The sequence below is a fragment of the Pogona vitticeps genome, chromosome 7 (genome assembly GCF_051106095.1).
Source record: "Pogona vitticeps strain Pit_001003342236 chromosome 7, PviZW2.1, whole genome shotgun sequence".
Classification (NCBI taxonomy): Eukaryota; Metazoa; Chordata; class Lepidosauria; order Squamata; family Agamidae; genus Pogona; species Pogona vitticeps.
The window spans coordinates 5,269,123-5,284,417 of NC_135789.1; the positions used below are offsets into that span (position 1 = coordinate 5,269,123).

The window sequence follows — 15,295 nt, forward strand, 5'->3', positions numbered from 1 at the left end:
TAAATATAAATTATTCAAAATTTAATACATTAATAACTGTAGCTTATAATTTATTTAAAATTTATATTATTTAGAAATATTATTTATAATGAATATTATTTATAAATATATGCATATTGATTCTGTGTTTATTTTAATTTGATGCTTGTTGGTTTTATCTTGCTGTAAACCACCCTAGAATAATGCATTACACTATTGGGTTGGTATACACATTTAAGAAATGGTTTTTTTATGTATTTCGTGATGAAATAGATACTACTGCAAAATCCTTATTGATTTACTTTCAGTAAGCTGCTTTCGGGGAATGTCTTTGTAAAACAGAAAGCAAATTTAACCAGGCACTCAGACTGCTAAAACTTATTTTTATTTTCATCTTAACAAAGCAGGCTCCTGGGGGAGGGAGAAGCAATGGACAAGCACAAGATTATACAACACTGTAGATTTCTTTCCTTTAAAATGAAAACACTGCCATCAGCAGGTCCCAAAGACAATCTGTTTGAATTTCACAGAAGGAAGGGGTGGGGGGAAGGTATATCCACAGGATCGGTCAGTTTGGGGGGTTTTAAGTGGATGTCAGAGTTGCTACAAAGCGGATTATGCTCCATAGCTGGTCTGACAAGACCGAAGAACACTCTCCATTAGCCTTCGCCATAGAGCTGAACTCCTCCCAGAGGTGTGCAACTACAACCCCCACCATCCCCATCCACCAGAACTGCTGGAGACCATGGGAGTTGTATTCCCACTCATCAGTGGATGGGTGCAAGTCTAGGAAAAGGCATTTTACGTTGAGATAAACACTGGAAGAACAAATATGCAGAGGATGATGTGCAATGCTATTTTCACCCCTGCTGATAATTCAGTAAATCTACATTTTTGGCCCCTGACATGAAAGCACCATAGCTACGTTTTTTTTTCCTTCAAGTTTCCACAGGAAGTGGAGGAATAAAAGATATGTTGTTATTTTGGGGTGGGGGCCAGTTTGAGGGAGGTTTTTACCTAGCAGGATTTGTTTCAGCAGGTAAGTACAAAGTGATTTCCTGTATTTTTTATTTTTAACAGAGAATTAAGTCTACAGGTTTTGTTCAAGTACAGGATGACAGCCCCGGACGTCCTGGATCAAAGACCACCACCAGCGACCAATGTCACAGCCATAAACTGGTTTCATAGCCATGTTGGTGTCGGGAAATTCCCCAGGGGGGAAAAAACACCCAACAATTTCGCAAATGGATTGAAAATGTTATTAACCGAGAGACCCAGACTCAAGGTTTATGGGATCCGTGTCATTCTTTCGGCTATGTCTGCCCTGCCGCCGGATATCCCAATCAAAAATCTTGTGTAAAAGGCTGGAAAAAGTGATGTTTTTTGGGAGTAGAACACCCGGAATTTTCCTGCCAGCAAATCCAACGGTCAAGCCCATGTGCTACTCTGAAGGAATGTATTTATTAAGGAAAATTTGTGAATGCTGGTGGAAAGCTGTCCTAGCGGAGCTGATTAAGAGACTTCTGGATGGATTTAAAAATACCACATTTCCCTTTGTACCCCATTATTGAGGCAGGAGATTCAAAAAAAATGCAGTAACACAAGTAGTCACACATCAAAGGTAGCGCCAAAGAGGCTTTCACATGTGTAGAACGGAATGCTCTTTTCAAGAGATGCAACGCATGTCGTGATACAAAGAACCAGTGGACAGCTCCGTGGTTTTGGCCTCTCATTGGGGAGCCAGAGGTTGGGAGTTCGATTCCCCTGTTTGCCTCCCTGGAGACGGGGCCGGAGTCGATGATCCATAGGGTCCCTTCCAGATCAGCCGTTCTAAGATCATCACTGTTATATTATTATTATATTGTCACAAAACGAAAGCAGCCGCCCTTCGCCGCTTTAAGACAATTCTTTCATTCCATAATTTGAGGTGATTTTTAAAAAAACTTTTGGGGATTATGGGTGCATGATTTGACAGTTAAAACTTCCTCTTACGCCGTAGAATGAAACACGGATGATTTTATATCCACGGAGGTGGGACCTGTATTAGAACATGGATGGGTCTAGATTCTGTTTCTGCCTTCCCCTCGACCAGCGGCTGCCAACCTTGGTTCTCCACAGGTTCTCGGTCTAAAACCCTCAGAAATCCTGGCCAGAACAACAAGTGGTGAAGGCTTCCTGGTATAACAATTAACTTCTTATGTTTCTATCAAGTTTTGCCAGTAGGAATGAGGCTGATGGGGCTTCATTTAAAAAGGCTATCTTCAGGACAAGCTGGTGGTTCACCAAGGTCCGGAGCATAAAAATATTCCATGTCTGGACATTGGCTCCCAGAAACTATTAGCCAAAATGTCTACTCATCAAGCTGGCTGGGGGATGTGTAGTCCAAACCACCATGTCCTCCTCCAAGGTCATCATCCTCTTAGGACTGTAAAGGATCCTCTGGATCATTGATTCCAGATCCTGTTCCAAGAGGCCCAGTGGGGAATCGAACTCCCAACCATGACTAAACCACCGAGTGATCAGCTAGGTCCCTACAGAGTAATCCAGAGCATGTTCTGAAGCAATCTTGCGTGCTCATCTTTTACCCTCAAGAGACTCTTGAGCAGGGATGGCAAAACGTACCCTGCCCCCAAACGGTTAGCCTGCCGCTTCCCTCAGCCGGCCGCCTTTTGCCTCCTCCTGCAATATCAAAACGTCTCCACCACAACTGAGAAGCGAGAAAGAGAGTCCATGTCCGTCTCTCCGGCTGCCCCCCGCCACCCCAGAAGACCGTCTCTGTGCCCGTATTCAACAGGGAACCGAAGCTTCCGAGGGTCCATGATTTATTGCCTGCCTTCACAGTATGGAAGCGAGAGCGGGAAAGGAAATCAGCTCGTCGACCCTTTGAAACTCTGGTGGGAAGTCCTGGCCCACCTTAACCCTAAAAAAAAAAAAACAGTTTATAGACACAGTCCTATTCCGAGAGGACCAGACATTTAAACTTGAGGTACCCAAACCGCTGGATTGCTTTGAAGGTGGTTGAGGTGGCCTCATCCATGGTTGAACACCATGAGGTGATCCACCTAGAAAAAAAAAAGATAGTGGTCTCCACTCCCAGTTATGGCATGTTGGTTTGGATCGAGGTCCGGGCTGGTCGGGGTGCAAATTGGACGCACCACACACTAGTGGTTAAGAGCTAAGAACGGTCCTTTTTATTTCCTCCTGCTGGTCTGGATTTTCAGGATACTTCTTGGTGTCACTGGAACTGTGGAGACACCCGTTCAAAACACGGGTCGTCTCCAACCGCGGCTTTCGATCTTCCGGAAGGGATCTGTTCTGCCTTCTCTTTCATAGCTAAAGGTGTCCAGTTGTTTCCCCCCTCAACAGACAAGGTTTTTTTTTTTTTTTTGGCCCACTCCGTGTAAGTCAACGATGAGGAAATCCAAGTTACGTGACACTGGCAGAAGCCGAGCCATTGTCCGGACCGCTGGCCGCGGTCGTTTTACCTCAGAAACACAGCCACCTCCCTTGCCAACCTTTCTTCCTACCCATTCCCTTCTTCAAAGAGGTCTTTGCTGGTGTTTGTCTCTTCCCCCCCCCCGCCCCCGGTCCACCAACCATCTTTTGCAAGTGTGAAACAGAGCCTGCAAAATGGAGGCCCGGCGGGGTTCTGGTCATCGTGGGGATGGACGTCCAGGTTAAGGGGGGGCGGAAAGGCCAAGCTTGTGGTGATGGAAAGACAAGTGTGTGGATTCATTCATAGGGCTTCAAGTCTTTGGGAAGGAGAGGCTCCGTGTCTTCGCTGATGCTCTGGGGGGCTTTCAGGGGGGAAGAGGCTGATGCCAGGCTCTGGAGGACCGCTTGCTGATGCTGCTTTGCCTTATTGTACAGCAACACCCCCACGATCACGAGCACGGTGCCGACGGCCGAGAGGCTGGTGATCTTATTGCCGAATACGATGATGCTGAGCCAGATGGACAGGGCGTGCTTCACGGTGCTGGCAACGCTGGGGAGGGGAGAAGGAGACGGGAGTGAGGGACGCCGGGTTAGCCCTCTCGGGCTTTTGCCAGGCCGAGACACCGATTCGTGCCCCCTGCTTGAGACCGCCATGCAAAGGGCAGCACCTTCGTTCCAAAAAACCCATGATAATCATCCTGATTCACGGCCACCCTTCCCAAAGTTTTCCAGGCAGAGAGTGGGTTGCTTACCGTTTCCTTCTTCTGAGACTGTGCAGTTTGCCCAAGGCTACATAGGCTGGCTTTAGAGTTTTCTCGAACTCCCAACCTCCACAGCCAGAGGACCTCAACATACTGAGCGATCCAGCCAGCTCCAAAATCCATACTGAGATAAAATTTTTAGCTAAAAATACCACTCAGCCAATTCCAAGTTACGATAACCCTCCCCTAGTTTTCTCGTACAGCCCGTCTGCCAGATCCTCCTTCTTGTGGAACTCTGGGAATCTCCGTGCAGCTTTGCCCAACGTGGCACAGCGGGTACATCGCCCGTCTGACCGACACACTCCATGGCACCAGCAGCTACCTGTGCTACGGGGAATCACGGCTGGGCCACAGGGGATCGGAAGCGCTGCCCCCCCCCCACGCCCTGCCTCCAGGGTTCCGTCTAAGAGATATTGTTTTTAAGACCAACTGAAAAGATTCAGAAAAGTATGCCAGTTCTAACGAAGCCAATTTCATTCCCTAAAGGCAAATTGTTAGAACATTACAAAGGAATGCAAGACAGAAGGATGCAGTTAAGTTCACCTAGCTGGCGACTGGGCAGACAGAATTCAGGATCAGAAGGACAGAACGCAAGCCAAAATTTGGAGACGGTAAATGGGTTAGGGTACCCGAGACCCTTTTCTGCAAATCATCTACTATTTTAAGAAGAGACACCCGGTTTACAGTTAATTAAGGCTGAGCAACTGTGGCTTTCCACGTTTTCTGTTCTAGAGCATAACTCCTGTAATGGTCCATCATCTCTGGTCCCACCAGTTAAGACTGATGGGATCTGTAAGCCAAAAAACAAACAAGAAACCCCTGGAGGACCACAGCCATCCAGTCATAGGTGCGCTTGGTGGGGACATGGGGGAAGAGGGCCTTCTCTGTGGCTGCTCCCGGACTTTGGAACTCCCTCCCACTGGAGGCCAGCCTGGCCCCATCTTTGCTGTCCTTCCCAAAGCAGGCAAGGACCTTTCTATTCAGGCAGGTTTTCCCTCCGTGACTGGCTGCCTGGCTAGGATTTTTAAACGGATGATTGTGCCTTGTTGCTTGGAATGTGTTTTGACTGTGGCTTTTGTTTACCATCTTTTAGTGTGTTATTGGTCTGATCCTTTTTATTCTTTGTATACTGTACTTCCTGTTTTTCAGCTCTTAAATATTATCTTTTACTGATGTAACCCACCTTGGGTCCTTCTTAAGGAGAAAAGTGGGGTAAAATTATTTTAAATACATATATAAATAGCATTATTACAGGCCCATGGGGAGGTGGGTCTCCCATGAAAAAATACAAAGCCAATGGGGGAAAGGTTTCAGAGGATACCAGCGAACCTCCCTTTCTGCAGGAGACCAAATGGAGTTTTCACCTGAATGTCACAGGGGAAATCTTTCCCATCAAGGCGTAAGCAGTCACGCTTTGGAGGTGGAACAGCGCCCCGTCAATCAGGAGCAGCACCACGACATCCTGATTGTACTGGAAGCTTCTCCCACTTTTCCCAATCACTGGCATGTCCTAAAAGGAGAAGAATAGGCAAATAAAAGGAAAAAAACTTAATACACTGCCGGTCAAAGTATGGGCGATTTAGGACAGGTGGGGCACACGCACCTCGAAGAGAGGGCAAGGCCCGGGGACGTTGACCCCACAGAAAGGGGGCCCCCATGCAGTTCCCCAAAGACCTCCCTTATACCGTCCGAGGCACAATGTCAAGCATTCGTTTCAGCCACAAATTTCGCACGCTGTGCCAAACCCTGCGCCCAAGAAACCGCCTGGCTTCTTTCACCGAGCGTGTCCAGGAGACGCCTCACCATGAAAAAGATCCAAGCTGGAATCAACATGATCACCGCCGCTGCGCTCGTGTAGAACTGAAGCTCGGGGGCGCTGTAGATGTGTCCGGAGCAGAAGGGGAAGAAATCCATTGAGAGAAATCAGCAACTTGCGTGGGCTTCAATAGATAATAGAATTGCTCGCCGCATAAAGCAGGAGACAAAAGAATTCAAGCTAGGGCTGGTGTTAAAGATCGGTCCCAATGAAGGAGATCCATTCAATCAATCGCTCAAGGATAAGTCAATATTTCTATAAATCACATTGGTTCAATGGCTATAATCCTGTTACTCAGTGTAGGAAGCCACAACTGGCGCTGTTGTTCCTGCCACGTCACCTCCGACTTATGGCAACCTCATGAATGAACGCTCTCCGAAGGGCCCTGTCACCCACCGCCCTGCTCAGCTTTTGCAAACTCAAATCTATGGCTTCCTTTAGGGAGTCAGCCCCTCTCGTGTTTGGTTTTCCTCTTTTCCTGCTGCCTTCCAGACACAAAAGACCGAACGCTCGGGAGTCAGCGATGTTGAGCTGGTCCCTGGTGGAACCGCCAGCCTTTCCCCCCCCCCACCCCCCCCAAAGTCCTTTTATCAAACCACAGGCGATCCTTTTTAGTTTTGACTACTTACGAGAAACGGTACTTGTCTCCACTGAGTAACTTCTTAGAGAACACATTCTGCAAACTGGAAAAAAATAAAATAAATCACATTTATTGGTGACGTGAAAGAAAGCAAGGTGGAAAGTCACAGTAAGGCTGTAGAAATGAATGGCAGTTTCCTAAATCTTGCATTCAAATAAACCTGTCAGTCTTAACAGAAGCCTGTTTTTCTAGCCTTGTTTCAGGGGTCTTGGCCAGAATCACAAGCCAGAGACCCAGTTTGGCTGTAACACTAAACAAACCAAGTTAGATGTTCTCTGTCTGTTACAGGAAGGAGCTCAGCATCACTCTGATGCAATATTTTCCACAAGGAAGTATTCATTGATGGCTGTTGTGGGTTTTTCAGGCTTTTTGGCTGTGTTGCGAAGGTTGTTCTTCCTAATGGTTTGCCCGTCTCTGTGGCCGGCCTCTTCAGAGGACAGGAGTCGGAACTCTTGTCTGTGCTCTGGTGCAGTTTGTTGAGTATTTATAGCTGTGGGATCAGCTTTTGTCCTTTTCAGGAGATGGGGTGATTGTGGTGACCAGACAGAGTTCTGACTCCTGTCCTCTGAAGTTCTGACTCCACAGCAACCATCAGATCTGGGCCATGAAAGCCGCTGAGAATACTTTGAAGTATTCATTCTCTCTCTCACACACACATGTGCTTGCATGCACTTCCTCCCACTGCTCCTGGAGTACCCACCAGTCCATGATGTTTGTAGACAAAGCGGCCGAGAAGCCAAATATGTTGAAACTCAGCTCCGTCGCCGTACACAAGGCGAGCCCTCCCATCACAGGGACGAGCGAGAGGTTCACCAACAGTCCTAGAGACGTCGGAGAGAGAAAGAAAAAGGCCCAGATTTCACACCAACGCCTTTACAAAACAGATCCAGGCAGGTCGAGGTCAAGGAATCACAAAGCCATTCCAGCCGTTTTGCTGAGATTCTGGTCATACACCAAAAGTTGTGTTGCTTCCCACACAGCCCAGTTTAGAGCTTCTCAAAGTGCCTCCTGGGTCTGTAACTTTCTGATCCACGGAACGTGGCCAATAGGTGATTTCTAGAGCCGTAGCTATTAAAAATCATGTTATTGATCTAATTATCCTTTGTGCCCCCCCCCCCGTGGACAAGCTCCTGCTTGTTGATGGAAGATGCTCCAGAAAGAGGAGTCGGAATGTATTTCTGGAGCAGCGCCACGCACCATAAACACATCCACCCGCGTCCCCTTCAGCGACACTTACCAGTGTATTCTCCGAGAATCATGCGGGACATAATGACGGTGAAGATGGGTGAGGAGCTTTTAACCGTCTCGGCAAACGAAACCGCAACGTTCTTTAAACTGACGAGGCCCAAAACCACCGTTGCAAACCTGAACGGAAAGGGAACGAAGGAATAAGCGAAGAATAAAAGAGTTGTGCCATAAATGAATGGATGGATGGATGGATGGATGGATGGATGGATGGATGGATGGATGGATGGATGGATGGATGGATGGATGGATGGATGGATGGATGGATGGATGGATAGATGGGAAGCATATAGTGCAAAATCTATTCATAAATCTATAAGGGGTTTGCAGTAAAACATCAAGGGTTTCCAAGTAACAGTGGTGAGAAAAGGAAGGAAGGAAGGAAGGAAGGAAGGAAGGAAGGAAGGAAGGAAGGAAGGAAGGAAGGAAGGAAGGAAGGAAGGAAGGAAGGAAGGAAGGAAGGAAGGAAGGAAGGTCCACCTATTAAAAAAAACCTTTAAAAACTTTTAAAAGGCAAAATACAGCTGAGCTATCTAGAGCGCTGCACCATTCTGCCTACCGGCCGCCGATCAGCTGATTGGCAGCAGAAAGGCAGCCACCACCCCATACAGCCACCCAATACCACAGCTTACCCCCCTTCCTTTCCCCCCATAATACCTACTCCACCCCATTCCCACTGACCCCCTCTTACCTTAATAGCTGCTGCCAGATCTCCATCAGGCCTTCGCAGCCATGACGTGTAAAAAGACTGGCTGCCCTTTGCAAAGATGGAGGCTGTGGCTTCTTTTAGTGTAGGGAAGCCGCAGCCGCCATCTTTGCAAAGGGCACCCAGTCTCCCTTTTTATACGCCATGGCTGCGAAGGCCTGATGGAGACCTGGCAGCAGCTATTAAGGTAAGGGGGTGTCGGTGGGAGTGATGTGGGAGCTAAATTTGTCCCCATCTCTAATCCTGATCCCATGGATACGTGGTTCCTAATGTAATTTTCTACAGGCTTAGAACGAGATCATCTTGGCTAAGAAAGGGTCCCGGTGCCTTACCTCATCAACCCGACAAACAGCATGATCATGATGAAGTTGGGGGGGTAGGAGACGCGAGGCTTGTGCTGGTAGAGGCAGCAGGGGACAAACATCTTGACGCAGCCGATGAAGGTGGTGGAGAGCATCTGAACGGCCCCTGGAAGATGAACGATAAAGGGAAAGCCCAATCCCAATGAGACGAGGATCTGTCACAGACTCTTATTCATCTTCTTCTCTTCCACCTTTCGGAAAACCCTCACACCTCCTAGAATGGTTCAGTCAGCAGATTTTTTTTTTTTAAAAAACAACTTCCCAGGCTCTCTGAACAGCTCGTCATCCTGTAGAGACATGCCCAGGACTTGAGATCTGCTTCAGAGAGGCCAGGTGTGTTTTGGCTCCAACCCAAGCCATTAGGTGGGAGCATAGCTGGCAGTGAAGGCTTCTGGGAATTGCAGTCCAAGAATCCCTGAGGGACCCAAAGTTGGGGAACCACTGCTCTAGCGCTGAAGCGCTAAAGCGCTGTGTATATGGATACGAATGAGGAACAAAAAATTTGTGAAGAGCGTTTGCCACATCAAACAGATTGAGAGAAGGGAGCCCCACCAACCGAAATCAACATTCAGAACGAATCACTAGCTATTCTCTGTTCTGGTGGTTGGTAAGCCAGTTTTCTGTCATTTTTGGCCCAAGGAAGGTGGCAAGTGTGGACATCTGCTCCCCCAATTCTACCAAGGGGGTCTAGGGTTCCCCCGGACTCCCCACCCCCTTGCCCATTACACCAACAGGCTCCGCTCAAGAAACATTACCCAGCATGCTCGGCTCCCCTTCCAGCAAGGAAAGGATGTATTTATTCAGGAAAAGCGTGCAAAAGCTGAAGAAGAACCACAACGTGAGGTAGGTGAGCGCGTGCGAGTTCCAGATGCCGAGGTCCGACTCGATGACTGTGGTCTCCGTGATGGTGATCTTCAACACCTTCTCCTCCGGCACGCTGTCGCTCCTCGCAATGACGAACTTTTCGCTCCGGGGGTGGAACAGCAATCCCAGGGGAAAGAAGGCTTTGCTCTTGGGCTTTTCCTCCGGGGGGAGAGGAGAGGCCGTGGGACTGGGGTCGGAAACAGCGGCAGCATCCTCCAGACTTTGGCTCCTTCCCAGGGCAGCCATCTTGAGGGAGAAGAACAGGGGGTGGCCTTGAGCTTGATGAGCATCGACCAGAACGTCTTAAAAGCTTCACTTGCTAACAAATAACTTCAGGAGCTCTCGTTGGTCCATAGTTCCATTCCCTGTATTTGCAAAGAACAAAACAAACAAACAAACAAAAACTTTACTGTTCGATTTTTCAATTTGGAAGGCTAGACTACCGTAATCCACACAACAGGGGGCTCCCTTTGAAGACTGTTCAAAAGGTTGCCAAATTTGGAATCTTGTAAAAGCTAGGAATTCAGAGCATGCAGCTTACATAATAAATTTGAACTGTGCCGGCTATCTATTTGCTTTGAGCTTAATGAAAATCCGAGGGTTGGCTTTTTTTAACCCTTTGAAAGCCCGAAACGATTAATTTAGGGTTGCTTGCAGCCATTCTCCCTGGATTTCAAGACCGACTGGGCTTTTTGGGGAGAACATCTCCCCATTTCTAAATTTATGTATTTCTTTAGGAGTCCCAGAGAGCCACATTAAAATGACTTCAATAAAGCCAGACCTGACCGCCCCCCCCAGCATGGTGTCATCTTCTGGATCTTATGCAAACAACATGTGATACTGAGTTCCTGCACGAAAATATAAGAGCAGCTGAGGTTTTGTACTTGTTGATCATCTTAGCGTAATCATATTAGAATGGCAGATCTGGAAGGGACCCTGTAGATCATCCAGTCCATCCCCTGGCAAGGAGGCCCAGGAGGGATTTGAACTCCCAACCTCTAGCTCCACATCCAGATGAAAATCACTGAGCTATCCAGCATCTGTCTTTTGATCAGAACGAGCCATTTCTGCCTGGATCTCTTGCCACATTTAAAAAAGGCATGAAGGCGTTAGGTAAAGGCCCCAAATACAGAAAAAGGGGCACCTTTCGACTTTCTTTGGCTGGCCATCATAAGATTCATCCTCGCTTTAGGTTCTATTCATTTATTTGCAATTATTCATTTACACTTTATTTGCTTCTTACAGGCACTGGCAACATGATCTTCTAATAAGCTTCCCAGGAGAGATTAAGGTTCTTTATAACATTTCCCATGATTGATTAAAGCTCCACAGAATCAACAATTCTCTAGTTTAAAGCAGCCTCAAACCATCACAAAATGCATCCATGCACATGGGGTTTTCTTTTTTTAAAAAAGCACAGCTCCAGCTTAAAAAGTTTGGGTATGGGGCGGGGGGAGGAACGACGGCCACCTCGGGTCACTATCCTCCTACCCATGAGCGGGAAGTCCTTCTTAGCAGAGATATACAGAACTGCACACTTATGGCTTTTGTTCCCTGTATTTTCTTAGCTGCTTTTCAGAAGGGACAAATATTTTGCTGCAAATACTGTAACAAAGGACTACGGAAGGAAGGTGGGGAAGATCTGGGACTTCCCAGTTTGAGACACATCCACAGCACCTGATCAGGATTCTTGTCTGGAAGCTCGGCACAAGAAAACCACAGGGGACCCATTCCTGCCTTCCTGATGAATCAATTACCGCCATGAAATATTTACCGTCCAAATCCCTGGCGACGGCATGGGGCCCGTGAAACAGAACAGGGAAAACCGGCTGCCTTAAGAAGCTTAAATCTGCGCTCCCTGGGCTATGAAATTGGTCTTTGAAAAGAGGATCCAGTCAGCCGATGCCACGTCTTCGTCTCTCTGCCAGAAGGCGCACACTTGTGTGTATGTGTGTGTGTGTGTGGGTATGTTGAAGGAAAACAATAACAAAAAGCAAGCCACCCACAACAGGGCAGAATCCATAGGAGATTTGCATCTGGAGTGGCCGTGTCCCTTCTTTTACGGAGGGCAGTCCTTGATCTAAAGAGCTGCCAGAATCCCACCAAAATAATATAATTGTGTGCCGTCACATCAATTCTGACTTTCCAAGGTTTTCCTCAGAAAATGGTTTCCCCCCTTCCCTTCCTCCAGGGGGCGCCCTGGGATTGTGCAGGTGGCCCAAGGCTACCCAGGCTGGCTTTCCTCCCAGGAAAAAAACAGTGGGGGAATCAAACTCCCAACCGTTGGCTTCACAGCTAGAGATCTCAACTACTGAACCTATATAGAGGGACATTTCTGGGCTCAGAGAGCAGGGCAGCAAAAGGAAGCTACGGAAATAAAGAGACTCAAGCGGAGCGCAATGAAACAAACCTATCTCAAGAGTTTTATCAAAATGGGGCCCGGGAAGCTGAAGTCCACAGGGCAGGAGAAGGGAGTGGTGGAAACGAAAGCGGCGAGCCTCGGGTGATTTCCTAGGCAACACACAATGAAATAAAGGAAGAGTCTAACTCTTATCCTTAAGCAAAAGTACGTAGGGTCCCAGCCCCGTCACGGTGGGTGCCCGAAATGTAAGACCGACTAGCCACTGTAGTAAAGATACACAACCAGATGGCCCTTTGATAGGGTCCATCAGGGGGAAAAATATGCAATTATAAATATTTGACAATATCTACCAGCATCTCTCATAAAATTAGGTAAAGCAGAGCAATCTGCAGCTAGCTGTGATGGAACTTCCACAGCCAGTGATAGTTTACCTTTGCCTATCAGATGCTAAGCCATCGCAATTGTCGTCCAAGACCATCATTGACCATAGCTTATCAATGATGATGATGATGACGACGGAATCCCTCATTCAACAAGATCAGCAGCCGAGATATCTGGGGATGATGGGAGCTGTAGTCTACACAAGCAACTTCTCTGAGCTTTGCACAGGCCCTTAGAATCAAGAGATTTCATCTGGAAACATTTCACTCCAAGCCAAAATGTATACAAAAGTAAAACAGTATCTATTGACAATAACCTATTATGGAGTTTGCAAGGTTAATTAGCAGCTGCATTATATTCCAGCATGCATCAACTACATTGTAGCCGGGGACATCTCACTTCCACATAGCATAAGCAGGCTTCTCTCTCTCTCTCTCTCTCTCTCTCTCTCTCTCTCTCCACACACACACACTCAAAAATAAACAGACACAAATCTTCCCCTCCAAAATGGCGACATTCAGAAATGAATGGGAATGAAGCATTGATCAAGAAATTTGATTCGGCTCACTTTGGCATCAATAGAGACGTTGGTTTCTTGCCCCCCACTATAAGGGTTAATTTACACAGCAAAGCTAAGGTTAAATGAAGCGTTACCCATTGTGGCTTGCAGTGTCTATGGTGTGTATTTTGCCTCTTTCTGACTTAACAAAGTTACGGCAGACTTTACACGGACATTTCGTTACCAGCTGACCGGCTGTACATATGATTTCACACACACCCCTCCGTATCTGTGGGCCTATGTGCCTACATGAAATTTAGTCCCTAAAATCGTAAACCCTAAATTCACCAGTCTTTAAGGTGCAGCAAAATCTTCTGATGTTTGTTTCGCAAAAGGGTGGGGACTCCTAATCAATCAAGATATTTCGTCCTGTCTATTACGGCCTCAATCAAGACCCTGGGGTTGTTTGAGGGTTTAACAAGGCAGGCAAATGATGGTGTTGCATCATGTAAATGTTACAGCCTGCATGTCTTATATTTCTTAAAAATCGGACTGCTAATCCCATTCAGAGTAGATCCAAGTGCTGGCTTGGGAATCAACACTTGTGTAAATCTCATTGATTCAGTGGGTCTCCCCAATGGGATTCAAGCCTGTGTATCACCCTGAATTTATTAAAACTCAAGTCTCTCTCTCCAGCTGCTTATAATTCTTATTCTTTACCACACTTCTATTAGCCTCAAGGAGCAGGGTTAAAAATAGGGGGATGATGGGCAACAGAGTTCACAGCTGGTTGGGTGAAAGGTTTTGAATCCACACTCCCCTAAACTGGAGCAGAGGACGAGAAAGCAGAGTTACAGCCCACACCATCTGGAAAGCATGGGGCTGGATAAATGTTCTGGATTCCAACTCCCATTAGCCCCAGGCAGGAGGGCTGAGGGTCAAGGACGATGGGGAAGGTTGCATTCCTGAACAGACCTAAAACCTAAACAAACACAGGGCTAACAAAAAAAAAAAATACAAACAAACGCCAGATCTAGATATGATAGGAATCGCTCCTAATTTCTCCCGCAACACAACGAAGTCAAATAATCCGAATTAAAAGCTGTCTTCCCCGCCCCCACAAGGAGACAAAGCGCTTTTTTTTTGTTTTTTTGTGCGCAATCGGGGCTGGAAAGAAGAGGAGCTTCTGCCGCTTCCCAAAGACATAAATACTTTCCAAGTACATTTCTAGCCACCCGCGGGGAATATTTTCTTTTTTTGCAATAGGAACTTTCCCTCCTCAAACGCCACGCCGGGCATGATGCAACGCAGGATCCGGACCCTTGGACGGCACACCCACCTGCCTCGCTCGCTCGCTTCTTCTCCCCTCCTGGCAGGTCTCATCCTGCTCTTCCGCAGCCATCATCCTTCTCTCCCCCCCCCTCCCCACACACACACACCGAACAAGGAGACCCGCCTGCCCGGCTCAGCTCCTCCTCTGCCCGGGCGGAGCGAAAGCAAGCCCCGGAAAAGAGTTGAAGGATCGGTCCCCCCCCCGCTTCCCTCCAGGGCTCTACTAGCCTCTGAACATGTGCCGAGGGCGCTGCCTTTTTTAAAAAAGCCTCCCACGGGCGTGATTTCCTTCTTCCGATTGTAAATGCAGTAAAAACAATAATAACAACACGAGTTTTGTTCCATTCGTCTGAACGCCATCGTGAAAGTAGGATCCACCGCCTGGAGCACCATCTGTGACTGGAAAGATGATGGGGGTAGTAACGTGATCATCCCACATCCTGGACACCAAAGGAGTTAGGGTCGTGTGTGTGTGTGTGTGTATGGGGGGGGGGGTAACTCAGCAGGATTTGCACCCAGGACACAAGGAGGGCCAGATCTTGGCCGAGGCAAACTTCGAAAGCTATCCTGTTCGCCCCGGATCATTGGCCAGTAACTCTGGAGGAGGTGCAACGGATCCGTCCCTCAGGTTTGGGTCTGTGGCAAAAGGACGCCACGGGTCCAAAGGGGTGTCATTTATGGGAGGAGGCACCCCGAGCAGCCAGGATTTCCATTAAGACCCAAACTCGAACTCGAGATCATAAAAGATCAATGTACTCAGAAATTGATAGGAGAATACATATTTTTTCATCTCTTTGAGAGACCTCATCTGGGACCTCCGGGTGGAAATGAGACAGAGCCATGCAAAAGCAGGCCACACGAAACGTGTTCGTCTTTCTTGACTCTGTTTGTGACAGAGACCAAAAAAAAAAAA

At 47.5% G+C, this 15,295-nt stretch overlaps 1 protein-coding gene across 1 annotated transcript; it reads right to left on the bottom strand.

The window, feature by feature from the left end:
* Window positions 1-342: 342 nt before the first annotated feature.
* SLC35E2B (solute carrier family 35 member E2B) lies at window positions 343-14,542 on the bottom strand. Its single transcript, XM_020782329.3, has 9 exons — window positions 14,390-14,542; window positions 9,700-10,173; window positions 8,915-9,050; window positions 7,869-7,996; window positions 7,332-7,452; window positions 6,621-6,674; window positions 5,979-6,051; window positions 5,540-5,685; window positions 343-3,964 (listed from the first exon to the last, which is right to left on the bottom strand). Exons 2-9 carry the CDS (start codon window positions 10,052-10,054, stop codon window positions 3,712-3,714), a joined length of 1,266 nt encoding a protein of 421 aa, XP_020637988.3. The 5' UTR covers window positions 10,055-10,173; window positions 14,390-14,542; the 3' UTR covers window positions 343-3,711.
* Window positions 14,543-15,295: the final 753 nt, after the last annotated feature.